The sequence below is a fragment of the Bombina bombina genome, chromosome 5 (genome assembly GCF_027579735.1).
Source record: "Bombina bombina isolate aBomBom1 chromosome 5, aBomBom1.pri, whole genome shotgun sequence".
Taxonomy (NCBI): domain Eukaryota; kingdom Metazoa; phylum Chordata; class Amphibia; order Anura; family Bombinatoridae; genus Bombina; species Bombina bombina.
Window position 1 is genome coordinate 926266135 of NC_069503.1, and position 20523 is coordinate 926286657.

The window sequence follows — 20523 nt, forward strand, 5'->3', positions numbered from 1 at the left end:
GACTTTAAAGGCCAGAATTTAGAATATTACTGGGGAATGCAGAGAGCAGTTTTAAAGAATTTATTATTAAATGTCCAATTAAGATAAAAATATTTAGCAATGTCTTTGCAAAGGATAATTAAATACATAGCTCACATAGCCATACCAGTGGTTTGAGCTTGTGTTTGATTTGCTGCCTAAGTGTATTAAAATCTATGACTTTATTTAGAATTTTATTTATATTACTTTGGTCTTATGATTTTTTAAGCCCCGCCCACCACATTTAATTTTTTTTCCGGGGGGGGTGTCCCTCTTTTGAACTTATAAATGTTGGGAGGTATGCACACACACACACACACAAATATTCACCTACATACAGATTCGTGCATCCTTAGATCAGCATCTGAGTCTATAATACTTTACAGTCTATAACAAGAAACACTTTTTAATTCTGTCAGACCCAGAGGGCAATCAAACCTGGGTCTAACAAATGAAAGGACTTAGATTAAAACAGTCTAAAAATCCCCCATATGAAAGCTCTGAAAGGCAAGGAATAAAGGATTTCATATAATTAAGTAAGAGAGAATTTTATATAAATAAATAGGTCACTCAGATGGGGCTGCTAGAAAAGGAGTGACATGGCCCTAAAATGACTATATATAATCTTACACCATAAGGGTGACATCATACTAAGATAATACAACACACAAGGAAAAACCTATTAATTGTAGGCAAGCTAGAAAACAAGTTTAGCAAATACAGACTTGTCTAAATTTAGTATAATGTGCAATAGAAATAAAGGGGGTCCTAAGCACAGCACCCGATAGAAAGAAGTTTTATGAAAAATGAGGCCTGGCTACTGGCCACACACACACTGCAGTGCACACTGTACTAAATAAAGCTTTGCAAGAAAAGAAACAAGGCCTGGAAACCGGCCTAATATACAAACATCATGCAAGCAAGCAGGCTGTAAACCTGTTGCCTGTTCCAGTATAAAACAATTACATATAGGATAAGAATATGAAAAATAAAGGGATAAGAATATAAAGAACTTTGGAAGGAAACCATGTATAATAGTTTTACAGAAAAGTCTTAAACAAGATAAACAGAATAGAGACTAAAGAACCTAGCAAAGAAACCATATATCATGGTTTATAGTATATTCTAAAACACAGATAAACAGATTATTGATCTTAAACAAAGATAATCACAATACATTAAAATTTGAGGGGAAATGAATACATGACCTGCTGTCTGGAAGCAGCAAAGAAAAGAGGGAGTGCTGGACTTGCTCATTACAGTTTATTAGGCTGCTGTGTGCTGATTGGTGCAGTCTTGTTACTATGCTATTTATTTTTTCTCTCTGTAAGTTTTCTTTGCTGCTGTTTGGATTTAGTAAAGATTTGATGCAAAATATGAAGCCTCCTGTCTTGCCATAAAATTTAAATACTTGAATTTGCATTTCCTTCTAACCCATTGGCTAACAGAGAACTGAAGATGTTTGTGTTTTAAGGCATTGTTCAACCAAGCAGCGTTTTTGTCTTACAGTTGACAATGTGCCTTGTTATAAGTCATACGTGGGAAGTGTTTAGAAGATATGAAGACAGAATTATAAATTGGTTTCTTACATTTTTTTAAATTAATGTATAATCTTGCAACAGTTGGTTTTATACAGGGAGTGCAGAATTATTAGGCAAGTTGTATTTTTGAGGATTAATTTTATTATTGAACAACAACCATGTTCTCAATGAACCCAAAAAATTCATTAATATCAAAGCTGAATAGTTTTGGAAGTAGTTTTTAGTTTGTTTTTAGTTATAGCTCTTTTAGGGGGATATCTGTGTGTGCAGGTGACTATTACTGTGCATAATTATTAGGCAACTTAACAAAAAACAAATATATACCCATTTCAATTATTTATTTTTACCAGTGAAACCAATATAACATCTCAACATTCACAAATATACATTTCTGACATTCAAAAACAAAACAAAAACAAATCAGTGACCAATATAGCCACCTTTCTTTGCAAGGACACTCAAAAGCCTGCCATCCGTGGATTCTGTCAGTGTTTTGATCTGTTCACCATCAACATTGCGTGCAGCAGCAACCACAGCCTCCCAGACACTGTTCAGAGAGGTGTACTGTTTTCCCTCCTTGTAAATCTCACATTTGATGATGGACCACAGGTTCTCAATGGGGTTCAGATCAGGTGAACAAGGAGGCCATGTCCTTAGATTTTCTTCTTTTATCCCCTTTCTTGCCAGCCACGCTGTGGAGTACTTGGACATGTGTGATGGAGCATTTTCCTGCATGAAAATCATGTTTTTCTTGAAGGATGCAGACTTCTTCCTGTACCACTGCTTGAAGAAGGTGTCTTCCAGAAACTGGCAGTAGGACTGGGAGTTGAGCTTGACTCCATCCTCAACCCGAAAAGGCCCCACAAGCTCATCTTTGATGATACCAGCCCAAACCAGTACTCCACCTCCACCTTGCTGGCGTCTGAGTCGGACTGGAGCTCTCTGCCCTTTACCAATCCAGCCACGGGCCCATCCATCTGGCCCATCAAGATTCACTCTCATTTCATCAGTCCATAAAACCTTAGAAAAATCAGTCTTGAGATATTTCTTGGCCCAGTCTTGACGTTTCAGCTTGTGTGTCTTGTTCAGTGGTGGTCGTCTTTCAGCCTTTCTTACCTTGGCCATGTCTCTGAGTATTGCACACCTTGTGCTTTTGGGCACTCCAGTGATGTTGCAGCTCTGAAATATGGCCAAACTGGTGGCAAGTGGCATCTTGGCAGCTGCACGCTTGACTTTTCTCAGTTCATGGGCAGTTATTTTGCGCCTTGGTTTTTCCACACGCTTCTTGTGACCCTGTTGACTATTTTGAATGAAACGCTTGATTGTTCGATGATTACGCTTCAGAAGCTTTGCAATTTTAACAGTGCTGCATCCCTCTGCAAGATATCTCACTATTTTTGACTTTTTTGAGCCTGTCAAGTCCTTCTTTTGACCCATTTTGCCAAAGGAAAGGAAGTTGCCTAATAATTATGCACACCTGATATAGGGTGTTGATGTCATTAGACCACACCCCTTCTCATTACAGAGATGCACATCACCTAATATGCTTAATTGGTAGTAGGCTTTCGAGCCTATACAGCTTGGAGTAAGACAACATGCATAAAGAGGATGATGTGGTCAAAATACTCATTTGCCTAATAATTCTGCACTCCCTGTAGTACAGAGAAGTCTTAATGGGTGGTTGCAAGGAAAATATTTAGACACATTTTACAAATGAGATTAAACAGTAATATTATAAAAAGTATATGAAGAAGGGGAGTTTTTGGTGTCTTATTTTGGCTAAAGAATGTAAGTTCACCTGCCCAATTCAAGACACACATCATAAGTGAATCCGTCTCGAATGTGTTTAAATATGTGGTACACTTAAAATCAGTTATATTTTGCTCTCAGGCCTTGGTTGCAACCTATAAAGAACATTTCTATAGAGAACTATGCTAGGCTAATTTAAATATTGCCCTTTTCATATGTTTGCAGATAGTGTGCATGTAACTGTTGTTTCAAGTGGAGAACATGGGGTAGATTTAATAAAGGGCAAGCGGACATGATTCGGTGTAGCAAATCATGTCCGCTCTACCTTGCTAAATGCTGACAGCATACGCTGTCGGTATTTAACATTGCACAAGCATTTCTGGTGCAATGCTTGTGCAAAGCCGCCCCCTGCACATTCGCGGCCGCTAACAGGGGGTGTCAATTATCCCGATCATATCGTATCAGGATGATTGCAGTCCACTGCTTCTTAACTTAAAGGGACATGCCACCCACATTTTTTCTTTTATGATTTAGAAAGAGAATGCAATTTTAAACATCTTTGTAATTTACTTATATTATCTAATTTGTTTTATTCTCTTGATAGTCTTTGAGGAAAAGCATATCTAGATATGCTCACTAGCTGCTGATTGGTTGCTGCACATTGAAGCCTCGTGTGATTGGCTGACCATGTGCATTGCTTTTTCTTCAACTAAGGATACTTAAATGAAGCAAAATAAATAATGGAAGTAAATTGTAATGTTGTTTAATTTTCTATTCTCTATCTGAATCATGAAAGAAAGATTTTGGGTTTAGTGGGCCTTTAAGTTTCCAGCGAGCTGGATACTTCAGGCGGAGACAGCAGCATTCACTGCTTGTTAAATCCGGCCCCAAATAATTAAAATTATTTTCTTTTTAAAAAATGAATATGAAACTATTATTAAACGTTTTGAGCATAAATACCAACCCAAATTGAACCAAACTACAAGAGACTTTGCTTTTCTATGTGCATATAAATGAACTTTTTTTTTTAAAGCAGAACAATTAAAGGGATAAGAAAGTAAAAATTAAACTTGCATGATTCAGATACAGCATGTAATTTTAAGACACTTTTAAATTCACTACTATTTTCAAATGTGCTTTGCTCTTTTAGTATCCCTTGTTGAAAAAGAACACTCACATATCTTACACTAGTGGGAGCTAGCTGCTGATTGGTGCCTGCACTTATTTGTCTTTTGTGATTGGCTAACTAGATGTGTTGAGCTAGCTGCCAGAGTTCCTTCGGCTAAGGATAACAAGAGAATGAAGCAAATTTGATAATAGAAGTAAATTGGAAAGTTGATTAAAATTGCATGTTCAATCTGATTCACAAAAGATTTTGGGGTTTCCTGTCCCTTTAACACATTAGGAAGTAGCTTTTTTCTGTTTAATAATTATTTCTTACAATTTTTTTTAGGTAAACTGAATCCAATGGTTTATGTACAACATACTATAACAACAATGGCCGCCCCATCAGGGCATTCTCTAGGTCAAAGAGATGGTCATGGTCTACGATATCTACTTAAGGATGAAGATTTGGAAACCCAGGACATTTACCAGAAATTGTTAAACAAACTCCATTCAGCTTTGGCTGAGGTCGAAGCTTGTGTGTCTAAGATTGATGAGTAAGTATTGCTTGCTATAAGTTAGAGCAATGGCGGCACTGTACTTGAAAACACCTATATTTTTGACAAATAAGAAGCACCTGGACATGATTCAGATACATTTTAACTGAAAAATTTGAGAGACAAAATATTGACACACACAACTTAGTTGAAAAAATTGAGTCACTATAAAAAAAGATGGCATATATATCAACATTCCATAGCTAATATTTTGTGACAGCATACTGTGTCACAAAACAATATTGACTGCATATGGCTGCTCACAATGACCAGCCTGGTAAGGCCTTCTGATCCCAGTGCCAATAAACACCAACCCTATTTATATAAAGTAAGGAACCCTATAATTCCTTATATAATTAACGTCTCCCACACCAGATCACCCATTTCCTTAACACTTACCTTCCAATCTCCCTACCCTATTAAACCTAATTTGTAATCTGCTTAGCACTCCATGTACCTCATTGCATGAACTCTCAAGTACAACGTGCTTCAAAACCAAACCTACCAGTATCCAAGAGACCCCCTAAAGGTCCACTTCATAGTGCCATTCCCCCTGCCCCAAGGGACAAAACTACATAACCCCCAATTACAAGGAATCACCCAACTCACCCCCACACAAACTGCTTGTTACACTATCATTCCCAATAAAAAATCTCCAAAACAAAATGCATTTAATTCTAACTTAAAGAGACCTTCACCTAGGAATGTCCTACCTTAACAATCATCTAAGCACAAGACCCCGTCAATTCAAAGAAGGTCTCTACTTTCATTAGTTTCATTAGTATCATGTTGCTTCTTCAGTCTTGATGGACAGACTTGCTACTCCTCTTCAGCATTTTCTGACCATTGTCCTCACAGCAGTCCACAGTCCTGAATAGCCCTTTAGAGAAACAACCCTTAATTTATAGACCTTTGATATACTTGGTTGCTTGTGTAATTAACCTATCATGATTAAGGGGATCCTTCTTAGCATTAAATTGCCATTAACCTTTTTTATTTTCACGTTCCCCATCAGGTCCTCTATTTAATAATTTGCTAATTCTGTATTGGATTTATAACTCAAAGTCAGAAAAAAATCACACATACAAATATGACACTTTCACTTAACATGGCAGGGAATGTTACAAAGACTTTCAGAAGTCAGACAGCCCTGAAAAGCCTGTCAGTCACCAAAAGCATCAATATAGCAGCCAGGCACATTGGTAAGAGACCTGGCATATGGGGATCTTTTACAATAATGCTCTCACAGTGTGTTTTAAAATTCTCAGTACAGTACAATCTTTTTTTCTTCATGTATATAAACTAAACTTCCTCACTACAATACTAAATACTTGTGGGGATTGGCTATGTAGTAAGTCTTCTTATGAAGCTGTACAGATTGGACTGAAGGAGCTCAACACTCTTCAAGCCTCTATACAAGACATAGTGGAAAAAGAGGGGTGGCTTTGGACATATGAAACTAAACTTAGACTAAACTAAATAAATATAAATATGTCTTTATCAAATTAAGCTCCTTTTGGCAAATCTTTCTAATATTTTGTTACACATATCATCTATAGTGATAATTCTCTGTAATACCACTAGTTAAGAGGGATGACACTTATTTCTCTTGCAAGGTGTATCCAGTCCACGGATTCATCCTTTACTTGTGGGATATTCTCCTACCCTACAGGAAGTGGCAAAGAGAGCACACAGCAGAGCTGTCCATATAGCTCCCCCTCTAGCTCCACCCCCCAGTCATTCTCTTTGCTGGCTCTAAGCACTAGGGTCTCTCTACGGGAGGGTAAAGTGAATGTGGGAGATTGTATTGGCCTTTCTAAGGTCTCACGGGTGGAAGGTGAACATCAAAAAGAGTTCTCTTACCCCTCTCACAAGGGTTCCCTTCCTAGGGACTCTAATAGACTCGGTAGACATGAAAATATTTCTGATGGAGGTCAGAAAATTAAAGCTCTTAACTACTTGCCGAGTTCTTCATTCCATACCCCGGCCATCTGTGGCTCAGTGCATGGAGACAATCGGATTAATGGTAGCGGCAATGGACATAGTCCCATTTGCTTGGATACACCTCAGACCACTGCAACTATGCATGCTCAAACAGTGGAATGGGGATTATGCAGATTTGTCTCCTCAAATTCAGTTGGACCAGGAGACCAGAAATTCTCTTCTCTGGTGGTTGTCTCAGGATCACCTGTCTCAGGGAATATGTTTCCGCAGACCAGAGTGGATCATTGTAACGACCGACGCCAGTCTGTTAGGCTGGGGTGCGGTCTGGGACTCCCTGAAAGCTCAGGGCTTATGGTCTCGGGAAGAAAAGTTTTTCCCGATTAAACATTCTGGAACTGAGGGTGATATTCAACGCTCTTCAGGCATGGCTTCAACTAGCTGCGGCCAAATTCAGCAGATTTCAGTCGGACAACATCACGACTGTAGCTTACGTCAATCATCAGGGGGGAACAAAGAGTTCCCTAGCGATGACGGAAGTAACCAAAATAATAAGGTGGGCGGAGGATCACTCCTGCCAGCTCTCAGCAATTTACATCCCAGGAGTAGACAACTGGGAGGCGGATTTCCTAAGTCGCCAGACTTTTCACCCGGGGGAGTGGGAACTCCACCCGGCGGTGTTTGCCCAGCTGACTCAGCTATGGGGCACTCCAGAGTTGGATCTGATGGCGTCCCGTCAGAACACCAAACTTCCTCTCTACGGGTCCAGGTCCCGGGACCCCAAGGCGGTATTAATAGATGCTCTAGCAGCGCCTTGGTCCTTCAATCTAGCTTATGTTTTTCCACCGTTTCCCCTTCTCCCTCGTCTGGTCGCCAGAATCAAGCAGGAGAAGGCTTCGGTGATTCTGATAGCACCTGCGTGGCCACGCAGGACTTGGTATGCAGACCTAGTGGACATGTCATCTGTCCCACCATGCACACTGCCAATGAGGCAGGATCTTCTAATACAAGGTCTATTCAGGCATCCAAATCTAGTTTCTCTACGTCTGACTGCTTGGAGATTGAACGCTTAATTTGATCAAAGCGTGGTTTCTCTGAGTCAGTTATAGATACTCTGATTCAGGCTAGAAAGCCTGTCACCAGGAAAATCTACCTTACGATATGGCGGAAATATCTGGGTTGGTGTGAATCCAAGGGTTACTCATGGAGTAAGATTAGGATTCCCAGGATATTGTCCTTCCTCCAAGAAGGATTGGAGAAAGGATTGTCAGCTAGTTCCTTAAAGGGACAGATATCTGCTCTGTCTATCCTTTTACACAAGCGTCTGGCAGAGGTACCAGACGTTCAAGCGTTTGCTCAGGCTTTAGTCAGAATCAAGCCTGTCTATAAACCTGTGGCTCCACCATGGAGTCTAAATCTAGTTCTTTCAGTTCTTCAAGGGGTTCCGTTTGAACCTTTGCATTCCATAGATATTAAGTTATTATCTTGGAAAGTTTTGTTTTTGGTAGCTATATCTTCTGCTCAAAGAGTTTCAGAATTATCTGCCTTACAGTGTGATTCACCTTACCTGGTGTTCCACGCAGATAAGGTAGTTTTGCGTACCAAGCCTGGTTTTCTTCCTAAAGTTGTTTCTAACAAAAATATTAACCATGAAATAGTTGTTCCTTCTCTGTGTCCTATTCCTTCTTCGAAGAAGCAACGTCTGTTGCACAATCTTGATGTGGTTTGTGCTTTAAAATTCTATTTACAATCAACCAAGGATTTCAGACAAACATCCTCCTTGTTTGTTATCTATTCTGGTAAGAGGAGAGGTCAGAAAGTGACTGCTACCTCTCTTTCCTTTTGGCTGAAAAGCATCATCCGTTTGGCCTATGAGACTGCTGGCCAGCAGCCTCCTGAAACAATTACTGCTTATTCTACTAGAGCAGTGGCTTCCACATGGGCTTTCAAAAATGAGGCTTCTGTTGAACAGATTTGTAAGGCAGTGACTTGGTCTTCACTGCATACTTTTTCCAAATTTTCCAAATTTGATACTTTTCCTTCTTCTGAGGCTATTTTTGTGAGAAAGGGTTTGCAAGCAGTGGTGCCTTCCGTTTAAGGTACCTGTCTTGTTTCCTCCCTTCATCCGTGTCCTAAAGCTTTGGTATTGGTATCCCACAAGTAAAGGATGAATCCGTGGACTGGATACACCTTGCAAGAGAAAACAGAATTTATGCTTACCTGATAAATTTCTTTCTCTTGCAGTGTATCCAGTCCACGGCCCGCCCTGACATTTAAGTCAGGTATAAATTTTTTGTTTAAACTACAGTCACCACTGCACCCTATGGTTTCTCCTTTTTCTTCCTAACCTTTGGTCGAATGACTGGGGGGTGGAGCTAGAGGGGGAGCTATATGGACAGCTCTGCTGTGTGCTCTCTTTGCCACTTCCTGTAGGGAAGGAGAATATCCCACAAGTAAAGGATGAATCCGTGGACTGGATACACCGCAAGAGAAAGTAATTTATCAGGTAAGCATAAATTCTGTTTTTCAGTTACATTGGTTATTTATTTCATGAGTATCACAATGTTTCCTTAATTAATTAGGTACAATTCTAAACTATCTACTTAAATTAGGTAAAATGTATAAAATGTTTGTGTTATAAGCCTGTTGCTACCTGAAGGGACCTGATATTGATACTTTCAATTTAAAGGATCACTAATGTCAAAATTAAAGGTTTAGGATTCAGATAAAGCATAAAACTTTCCAATATACTTCCTTTATCAAAATGTGCACAGTCTTTTTAAAGGGACATAATACCCATATGCTAAATCACTTGAAAGTAATGCATCATTACTCTAAAAAGCTGACAAGAGAAAATATCTCTTTAACATCTCTATCGCCTAGATTTAGAGTTTGGCGGTAGCCGTCAAAACCAGCGTTAGAGGCTCCTAACGCTGGTTTTTACCACCCGCTGGTATTTGGAGTCAGTCATTAAAGGGTCTAACGCTCACTTTGCAGCCGCGACTTTTCCATACCGCAGATCCCCTACGCCAATTGCGTATCCTATCTTTTCAATGGGGTCTTTCTAACGCCGGTATTTAGAGTCTTGGCTGAAGTGAGCTTTAGAACTCTAACGACAAAACTCCAGCCGCAGAAAAAAAACAGGAGTTAAGAGCTTTTTGGGCTAACGCTGGTTCATAAAGCTCTTAACTACTGTGCTCTAAAGTACACTAACACCCATAAACTACCTATGTACCGCTAAACCGAGCCCCCCCCCCACACTCGATTAAAAATTTTTAACCCCTAATCTGCCGACCGCACACCGCCACCACCTACGTTATACTTATGTACCCCTAATCTGCTGCCCCTAACACCGCCGACCCCTATATTATATTTATTAACCCCTAATCTGCCCCCTCAACGTCGCCGACACCTACCTACACTTATTAACCCCTAATCTGCCGACCGAACCTCGCCGCTACTATAATAAAGTTATTAACCCCTAATCCGCCTCACTCCCGCCTCAATAACCCTATAAGAAATAGTATTAACCCCTAATCTGCGCTCCCTAACCTCACCGACACCTAACTTCAAGTATTAACCCCTAATCTGCCGACCGGACCTCACCGCTACTATAATAAATGTATTAACCCCTAAAGCTAAGTCTAACCCTAACACTAACACCCCCCTAAGTTAAATATAATTTAAATCTAGCGAAATAAATTAACTCTTATTAAATAAATTATTCCTATTTAAAGCTAAATAGTTACCTGTAAAATAAACCCTAATATAGCTACAATATAACGAATAATTATATTGTAGCTATTTTAGGATTAATATTTATTTTACAGGCAACTTTGTAATTATTTTAACCAGGTACAATAGCTATTAAATAGTTAATAACTATTTAATAGCTACCTAGTTAAAATAATTACAAAATTACCTGGAAAATAAATCCTAACCTAAGTTACAATTAAACCTAACACTACACTATCAATAAATAAATTAAATACAATACCTACAAATAAATACAATGAAATAAACTAACTAAAGTACAAAAAATAAAAAAGAACTAAGTTACAAAAAATAAAAAAATATTTACAAACATTAGAAAAATATTACAACAATTTTAAACTAATTGAACCTACTCTAAGCCCCCTAATAAAATAACAAAGCCCCCCAAAATAAAAAAAATGCCCTACCCTATTCTAAAATTAAAATAGAAAAGCTCTTTTACCTTACCAGCCCTTAAAAGGGCCCTTTGCGGGGCATGCCCCAAAGAATTCAGCTCTTTTGCCTGTAAAAAAAAACATAAAATCCCCCCCCCCCCCAACATTACAACCCACCACCTACATACCCCTAATCTAACCCAAACCCCCCTAACACTAAGCCCCTGAAGATCTCCCTACCTTGTCTTCACCACAACGGGTCCCGATCGGTCCAGAAGAGCCTCCGAAATCTTCATCCAAGCCTAAGCGGGGGCTGAAGAGTGACGTCCATCCTCCGGCTGAAGTCTGGATCCAAGCGGCGGCTAAAGAATTCCATCTTCGGGCAGAAGTCTTCATCCTATCCGGGCAGAAGAGTCAATCCGGACCGGCAAACATCTTCATCCAAGCCGCATCTTCTATGTTCTTCCATCTGATGACGACCGGCTCCATCTTGAAGACCTCCGGCGCGGATCCATCCTCTTCTTGCGACGTCCTAAGTCCGAATGAAGGTTCCTTTAAATGACGTAATCCAAGATGGCGTCCCTCGAATTCTGATTGGCTGATACGATTCTATCAGCCAATCAGAATTAAGGCAGGAAAATTCTGATTGGCTGATGGAATCAGCCAATCAGAATGAAGTTCAATTCGATTGGCTGATCCAATCAGCCAATCAGATTGAGCTTGCATTCTATTGGCTGTTCCGAATCCTATCAGCCAATCAGAATTCGAGGGACGCCATATTGGATGACGTCCCTTAAAGGAACCTTCATTCGTCGTCTAGTCGTCGGAAGAAGAGGATGGATCCGCGCTGGAGGTCTTGAAGATCAGCTGCTCGTCATCGGATGGAAGAACATAGAAGATGCCGCCTGGATGAAGATGTTTGCCGGTCCGGATGTCCTCTTCTGCCCGCTTGGATCAAGACTTCAGCCGGAGGATGGATGTCTTCAGCCCCCCGCTTGGGCTTGGATCAAGACATCCATGGGGAAGATAAGGTAGGAAGATCTTCAGGGGCTTAGTGTTAGGTTTATTTAAGGGGGGTTTGGGTTAGATTAGGGGTATGTGGGTGGTGGGTTGTAATGTTGGAGGGGGGGGTATTGTATGTTTTTTTTCCAGGCAAAAGAGCTGAATTCTTTGGGGCATGCCCCGCAAATGGTCCTTTTAAGGGCTGGTAAGGTAAAAGAGCTTTTCTATTTTAATTTTAGAATAGGGTAGGGCATTTTTTTATTTTGGGGGGCTTTGTTATTTTATTAGGGGTTTTAGAGTAGGTGTAATTAGTTTAAAATTGTTGTAATATTTTTCTAATGTTTGTAAATATTTTTTTATTTTTTGTACTTTAGTTAGTTTATTTAATTGTATTTATTTGTAGGTATTGTATTTAATTAATTGATTGATAGTGTAGTGTTAGGTTTAATTGTATTTAATTGTAGGTATTTTATTTAATTAATTTATTGCTAGTGTAGTGTTAGGTTTAATTGTAACTTAGGTTAGGATTTATTTTACAGGTAATTTTGTAATTATTTTAACTAGGTAGCTATTAAATAGTTCTTAACTATTTAATAGCTATTGTACCTGGTTAAAATAAATACAAAGTTGCCTGTAAAATAAATATAAATCCTAAAATAGCTACAATATAATTATAATTTATATTGTAGCTATATTAGGATTTATTTTACAGGTAAGTATTTAGCTTTAAATAGGAATAATTTATTTAATAAGAGTTAATTTATTTTGTTAGATTTAAATTATATTTAACTTAGGGGGGTGTTAGGGTTATGGTTAGACTTAGCTTTAGGGGTTAATACATTTATTAGAGTAGCGGCGAGGTCCGGTCGGCAGATTAGGGGTTAATAATTGAAGTTAGGTGTCGGCGATGTTAGGGAGGGCAGATTAGGGGTTAATACTATTTCTTATAGGGTTATTGAGGCGGGAGTGAGGCGGATTAGTGGTTAATAACTTTATTATAGTAGCGGTGAGGTCCGGTCAGCAGATTAGGGGTTAATAATTGTAGGTAGCTGGCGGCGACGTTGTGGGGGGCAGATTAGGGGTTAATAAATATAATATAGGGGTCGGCGGTGATAGGGGCAGCAGATTAGGGGTACATAATTATAATGTATGTTGCGGCGGTGTACGGAGCGGCAGATTAGGGGTTAAAAATAATATGCAGGGGTCAGCGATAGCGGGGGCGGCAGATTAGGGGTTAATAAGTGTAAAGTTAGGGGTGTTTAGACTCGGGGTTCATGTTAGGGTGTTGGGTGCAGACTTAGGAAGTGTTTCCCCATAGGAAACAATGGGGCTGCGTTAAGAGCTGAACGCTTCTTTTTTGAAGGTGTTAGGTTTTTTTTCAGCTCAAACTGTCCCATTGTTTCCTATGAGGGAATCGTGCACGAGCACGTTTTTGAAGCTGGCCGCGTCCGTAAGCACCGCTGGTAATTAGAGTTGCAGTGGCGGTGAATTATGCTCTACGCTCCCTTTTTGGAGCCTAACGCACTGAAAACCCAGCCATTCTGTGAACTCTAAATACCAGCGGTATTTAAAAGGTGCGGCCAAAAAAAAGCATGCGTAGCTAACGCACCCCTTCTAACGCAAAACTCCAAATCTAGGCCTAAGTAAATAAGGAATATATTCTATCTCAAATTTTATTTATCTCAAAGGGATCTGTGAACAGTTATCCTTCTGCTACTGTCCAGCTGCAAGTTAATAAAAAAAAAAAATAGCCAATCAGCATCAGCAGTGCAGAGGTCATGCATTATTTTACTGTGATCTCATGAGGTTTCACTGAAATCTTGTGAGATTTCATAGTTAACTTCCTTAAACTGTGGAGGGGAATAATATGACTGTGCCTGCACATGCCAGAAGCACGCTCCCTTGCAAGTCTAAGTTGGGACTAGCATCCTGATTGGATATTTAAAATTCCTTTAAATGGGATGTGGTTACTGAGGAAATCTTAAGTTAAAATATCTTCCTTTTTTTACATAGAGATGTTTAGGTGATATTTCCTAGTCAGATTTTTATAGCTATGCTTTTAAGTGCTTCAACATTTTTTTACCATGTCCCTTTAAATTAAAGGTACATGAAACCCAAATTTGACACATGGTACAGGGGGGGGGGGGATTTGCCAGAAAAAAAAAATTCCCACCTTTGTGCTAAGCTGGTTTTGAGCTTTTTCATGCAGTTCACATTTAAACACTTTTAGAAGTAAAGTTTGTGTGAATAAACTATACAAACTATATATTGTTTTTTTCAGCAGACCTAGCAGATTCAACATATACCATTATTATGTGTGTATGTATCATCAGGTTTAAAAAATAGCACGTAAAATGTGAAAAAAGTTTATTTTTTTACCCCTGACTCAATAAATAATAGTATGTAATTTTATTTTTCTAAGCTCTATTATCAAAACCTGTGTGGGTAAATATTTGTAGTAGGTAACCTGTCTGAAAAAAGCAGAAATGAAGAACATTTCACTATTTTTTTCCACTGTTTAATTGCAGGCATGTCAATTTGATAAATTATCAAAAACAGCATCAAAACTGTACTGTTTTCAGCAATTAAACAGTTCTAGCCACATGAGAAATTAAAATAGGGTACACAAAGCACACATTTTCAGAAAGTACACCCCTTGGTGCATCAAATTACGGGCTACAAGTATTTCTAGCATGATTTTCGGGTGCACAGCAATTAATGTAATAAGTTGCAATGCTTAAAAACAACAATAATACTAAACAAAGAGCCATATTCCACTCATTATTACATTGTCTATTTTTGTGCTAGCAATACATGTAGCCCCTCATTCGATGCGCCAAGGGGTTTACTTTCAAAAAATGTGTACTTTATTTAATGTATCTTAGTTTCCCAGGTTTCTACATCAGTCGGACATAACCCATAAAAGTTGAAAGGCTATTTTTTTTTTAGACGATTCAAGATTGCCATGCAATTAAACAGTTCTAGCCACTTGAAAAATAAAAATATGGTACACCCTTTGGCGCATTAAATGAGGGGCTACATGTATCTTTAGCACATAATTGAGGTTCACAACAATAAATGCAGTATGGTGCTTTGCATAGAAAATATTTTTTTCTAGCAAAGAGCCATATTCCACTTATTATTACATTGTCTATTGTTGTGTAGCAAAACATGTGACCACTCATTTGATGCGGCTAGAAAATTTAGTTTATATACCAAATGCATTATCATTGAAGGAATCAGAGTCTGAGTTCATAGAGAGTTTTGAAAGATGGAGAGAGCTGCGTAAAGAGGGTGTTTACTCATCTTCCACGCACGCTAAAAGACAGATTATAAAACTATTATTTGGTGGGGGTTTTTTAAAATAGCATTCATCTACCATTTTTTAATTTGTAACCACATTACCCAGGTGATCATGGGATTACAAATACTGTATAATATTGGTCCTTATTGTAAAAGGGAATGCAACAGTGATCATTTAGCTATAATACTTAAACCGATATTTATATTTCAAAAATAAACAAGTTTATTTTTATAAAATGTATTTTGGGACATATCTAGGCAATTTTGATCTTTATTTATGTGCCTTTAGAGACCCCCAAATCCTTTTTTTTTAAGCTTTTTTCAAATATTTTTTTTTTTACAATTTTTTTTATTTTACACCCTTTATTACATTTTCAGTGGTGGGTCTTGGGGGTCTGTAGCTGCTTAGATGCCTTAGATACAGGCATCTAAGCAGCATGCCCCCATCTCCCTATAACTGACAATTGTCAGTTTTAAATAAAGTTGATTGATGACGTCATCACCTCATTGCACGTGACGTCACCATGAGGGGAGAGAAGCCCCGGCGATGCCTGTGAGTATCCAGGCCAGATCGCCGGGGTAGGAGTGGATGGGGGTCCTCAAACCTCCATCAAGGTGAGGGAATGCTAGTGACGGCTCGGAGCCGTCGTTAGCACCTGAGTTGGAAAATTTGCAATGGCTCAGAGCCGTCATTAGCACTCAAAGGGTTAAAGGGAAATTATACCCAAATGCTGAAGCACTTGAAAATGATGAAGCATATCTGGAAAAATTACGATTATCCCAGCCTTGGTGAAGTAATAATCTAGATTTTATTAAAGAGACAGAGACGAGTATTTTGCAAGACGAATCAGAGAAGTTCATTCTGCTATAAACAGTCCCAATTACATTCCAACTTCCTCTTTGAACTTTGGTGCTGGAAAAAATATTGTAAGGATCTTCGGAAATAAGACCAAAAGTTAACAGAAAAAACATGAACAGGAACCATAGGAATAAAAGAAAACATTTTCAGTGTAGATCATCCAGGAGGAACGAAGTCTGAGGTTGAAGTCCTGCAGAAAATGAAGAGGCTTGACTGAGAGAATCTTGATTACGAAGATTATCCTCATATTCATATAGAAGGTTGAAATCCTGTATGAGAGGGACCAGGAGCTGAAAAGATACAAATAAATTACTTAACAGAAAATAAGTTATAATTATGTAACTAAATAAAATTGCCCAAGGGTATGGGAAGGGAGGGAAAATACTTGTCTCTGTCTCTTTAATAAAATCTAGATTATTCCTTCACCAAGGCTAGGATAATCGGAATTTTATTACAAGGACAGAAACTCCTATTTTACAAATTTAAAGCTATATATAAATTTAATCCAGAAGGCGTTGAGGCAAAGAATTGATAGGTTTGAAATAAAACTGTCTAAAGACTGAATTGGATGACCAGTCTGCTGCATTTAGAATTTCTTGAAGGGAGACTGATTTACAGAAAGCTTTAGAAGCAGATAAGATAAAACAGAATGGAGGGGCGCCTCATGTGTGGTATCATCTATTAAGCAACAACGAGTAACAGAACTATTGCCAAATGGGTACTCACAAATTTGGAGAGCACACTTATGTGCTGGTAGGGGTGGGCTGCAGAATTAGAAAGGTGTAACAGCTCACCCACTTGAAGGCGCTCTTAGCGTAAGATGATGGTGCTATAGGGGAGACAAGAAATACGGGCACCACATGTGCAGACTATTAATGGTACAACCACAACAAATTCCTTAATGTGGAGGGTACTCACATATTCCCAAAGCACACCACTGTGCTTGTAGAAGCAGGCTGCAGATTGGTAGAGGTGTGGCAGCTCACCCAAACTCCAGGTATCTTGATATTGGTGATACTGTTGTATGATAATGTGTTCCCTCAGGTGCTGGGCTGGTCTCTCATAGGTGAACAATGGCAGATGGTGGGTAGAAATGAATCCACTCAAAGGATAAAAGATGTATCCAAATTTATTAAAAGAAGCATAAAAGTTTAAAAACAACAGCACAATGATTGCTGATGAGAGTGGATAACAGGGTGTCCAATAATCACCCAATCATGCAACGCGTTTCACGGTTCACAGACCGTTTCATCAGGCATAAAAAATCATAATAAATAATGCTACCCATCACTGCCTTATATACCTCACTAATGAACAGAACAAAACTCCTCTCTTTAGTGGAGAATGATTGATGTGGTACACCTGTGTGGGTGAAACCAAATCACTGGCCTAGAGGTGAAATATCCCTCTTGATTCTGTAAACACTCGCCTATATTTGCATTTATTAATCTATTCTCTGCAGTACAATCATCTGATAGAATAAACTTCATAACTAATTATTGCTATTAAAAAGCTCCAAACTAGTGAACATGTGAACATGATGATTGTACTGCAGAGAATAGATTAATAAATGCAAACATAGGCGAGTGTTTACAGAATCAAGAGGGATATTTCACCTCTAGGCCAGTGATTTGGTTTCACCCACACAGGTGTACCACATCAATCATTTTCCACTATAAAGAGAGGAGTTTTGTTCTGTTCATTAGTGAGGTATATAAGGCAGTGATGGGTAGCATTATTTATTATGATTTTTTTATGCCTGATGAAACGGTCTGTGAACCGTGAAACGCGTTTCATGATTGGGTGATTATTGGACACCCTGTTATCCACTCTCATTAGCAATCATGTGCTGTTGTTTTTAAACTTTTATGCTTTTTTTAATAAATTTGGATACATCTTTTATCCTTTGAGTGGATTCATTTCTACCCACCATCTGCCATTGTTCACCTATGAGAGACCAGCCCAGCACCTGAGGGAACACATTATCATACAACAGTATCACCAATATCAAGATACCTGGAGTTTGGGTGAGCTGCCACACCTTTACCAATCTGCAGCCTGCTTCTACAAGCACATTGGTGTGCTTTGGGAATATGTGAGTACCCTCCACATTAAGGAATTTGTTGTGGTTGTACCATTAATAGTCTGCACATGTGGTGCCCGTATTTCTTTTCTCCCCTATAGCACCATCATCTTACGCTAAGAGCGCCTTCAAGTGGGTGAGCTGTCACACCTTTCTAATTCTGCAGCCTGCCCCTACCAGCACATAAGTGTGCTCTCCAAATTTGTGAGTACCCATTTGGCAATAGTTCTGTTACTCGTTGTTGCTTAATAGATGATACCACACATGAGGCGCCCCTCCATTCTGTTTTATCTTATCTAGTACCACCTGGACCATCCAGTGAGGAGGAGGCAGCCGCTACAGCAATCATTATCCTTTGAAGAACGTATAAAGGACTGTCTAATTTTTCACAATTGCAAGTGAACTTTCACTACAGTATTTAAGAATTTACTGTTTTCTGCCTTTATTGTGTCTATACTCATTTAAGATATTTTAACATTGTTACATCATATACTTCTGTTCTAGATTATTGATTATACTGCATCTTGAGCGCCCCCTTCAGTGATTAGGTTTTTAAAGCTTTAGAAGCAGCAGCTCCCCTTACTGAATGAGAAGAAAAAGATTTATCTATACCTGCTTCGTCCATGACCCATTTAATCCATCCACTAATAGAAGTGGAAGAAACAGGAGCATGAAGAGGAGAAAAAGAAATTAAAAGTTGATTAGAATCAGAATTTCTAAAGGGTAAGGTACGATTCTCGTATTCTTTTAGGCAATGAACCACACACAAGGATAGGCAATCCAAAAAATAAGGATAAAAAATGGAAGAGGACATGGATTTAGTTCTTCTATAAATGGTAAAAATTACTCCTTGAGGAGAGAACATTTTGGAAGAAAAAATGATAGCTTTCACATCTGATACTCTTCTACAAGATAAAACGCAAAGAAGAGTAGCTAATTTGCAAGAAAGCCGTTTTAAAGAAAGAGACTGGTTAACCGGCCAAGATTGGAAAAGAGAAAAAATTAGGTTAACATCCCAAAAAGAAAAATATTTAGAAGAAGGGGGTCTTTTAAGTTTGATAGATTTCATAAGTCTGGAAATAGAAATATGTTGGCCGATTGGTAAATTGTTGATTAATTCATAACCGGCAGAAATAGCAGATCTATAAACATTGATAGATCTATAATCTAAGCCGTCATCAAATAAAGAAGTAAGAAAATTCAAGATCTCAGCTAGAGGAGCTGAAATGGGATCCAAGTGTCTTTGATCGCACCAGCTAGCCCATCTAGACCAGGAGGATAGATAAAAAAAATTTGGTTCCTGGATCCCAGGCGTCCTGTAGTAAAAATTTAGCTGATGCAGAAAGTCCTTCGGAAGTCCAGGATCGCCGGAAATTGTCCAAGCAATAAGCTGGAGCGATCCTTGAAGAACAAGGTCGTGAAAACTTCCTAAGGGATCTAATAGGAGATGGGGAACAAGTGGAAGAAGGACCAGGAAGAGAAAAGACATCTCCAGAAGAGATGGGTACCATGATTGGGTCTGCCAAAACGGGGATATCAAAACCAGAGAGATCTTGTTCCTCCTGATCACATTCAGTATGCGATGGATCATTGAAAAAGGAGGAAAAGCGTAGGCTCCCTGAGTAGGCCAAGGTTGAAGGAAGGCATCCACTGCTAATGCCTCTGGATCTGGACGCCAACTGAAAAAAGGGAGAATGTGGTAATTCAGACATGATATATTGTTGTGGAGACATTGATGAACAAAATTTTTTGTTATATCTGATAATTGTTTGGACTGAGTGCCACCCAAACTATTCAGATATCGGACTGCAGAAATATTGTCCATGCGTAAAAGAATCAAAATTGGAGATTTCGGCTTTATAAAGCTCTTTATCGCAAAGGAACCTGCCATCAGTTCTTGACAATTTATATGCAGATTGCCTTCCCAAGGAGACCATTTGCCTCCCGTTATCTGGGAACCACATCTGGCACCCCAGCCTGAATTGCTTGCATCCGATTCGATAATAATATCTGGAGCTTTTCCGAATATAGCTTTGCCATTCCAAGCTTCTATATTGGAAAGCAACCAAGTCATTTCTGTCCGAGCATCTTCTGACAAAGAGATTTTATGAGAATAGGAAAAACTCTTCCTCAAATAAGAAATGTTTAATCTCTGTAAAGCCCTGTAATGAAGGGGAGCTGGGAAAATTGCCTGAATTGAGGCTGAAAGAAGACCCAC

General features: G+C 38.9%; 1 protein-coding gene across 1 annotated transcript in view; it reads left to right on the top strand.

Moving 5' to 3' along the window:
* PREX2 (phosphatidylinositol-3,4,5-trisphosphate dependent Rac exchange factor 2) overlaps positions 1 to 20523 on the top strand; it is a 689594-nt gene that overhangs the window by 409349 nt on the left and 259722 nt on the right. Inside the window, exon 25 of the mRNA XM_053715101.1 lies at positions 4762 to 4969. Coding sequence (XP_053571076.1) covers positions 4762 to 4969 — 208 coding nt within the window. The remainder of the gene's footprint in view (positions 1 to 4761; positions 4970 to 20523) is intronic.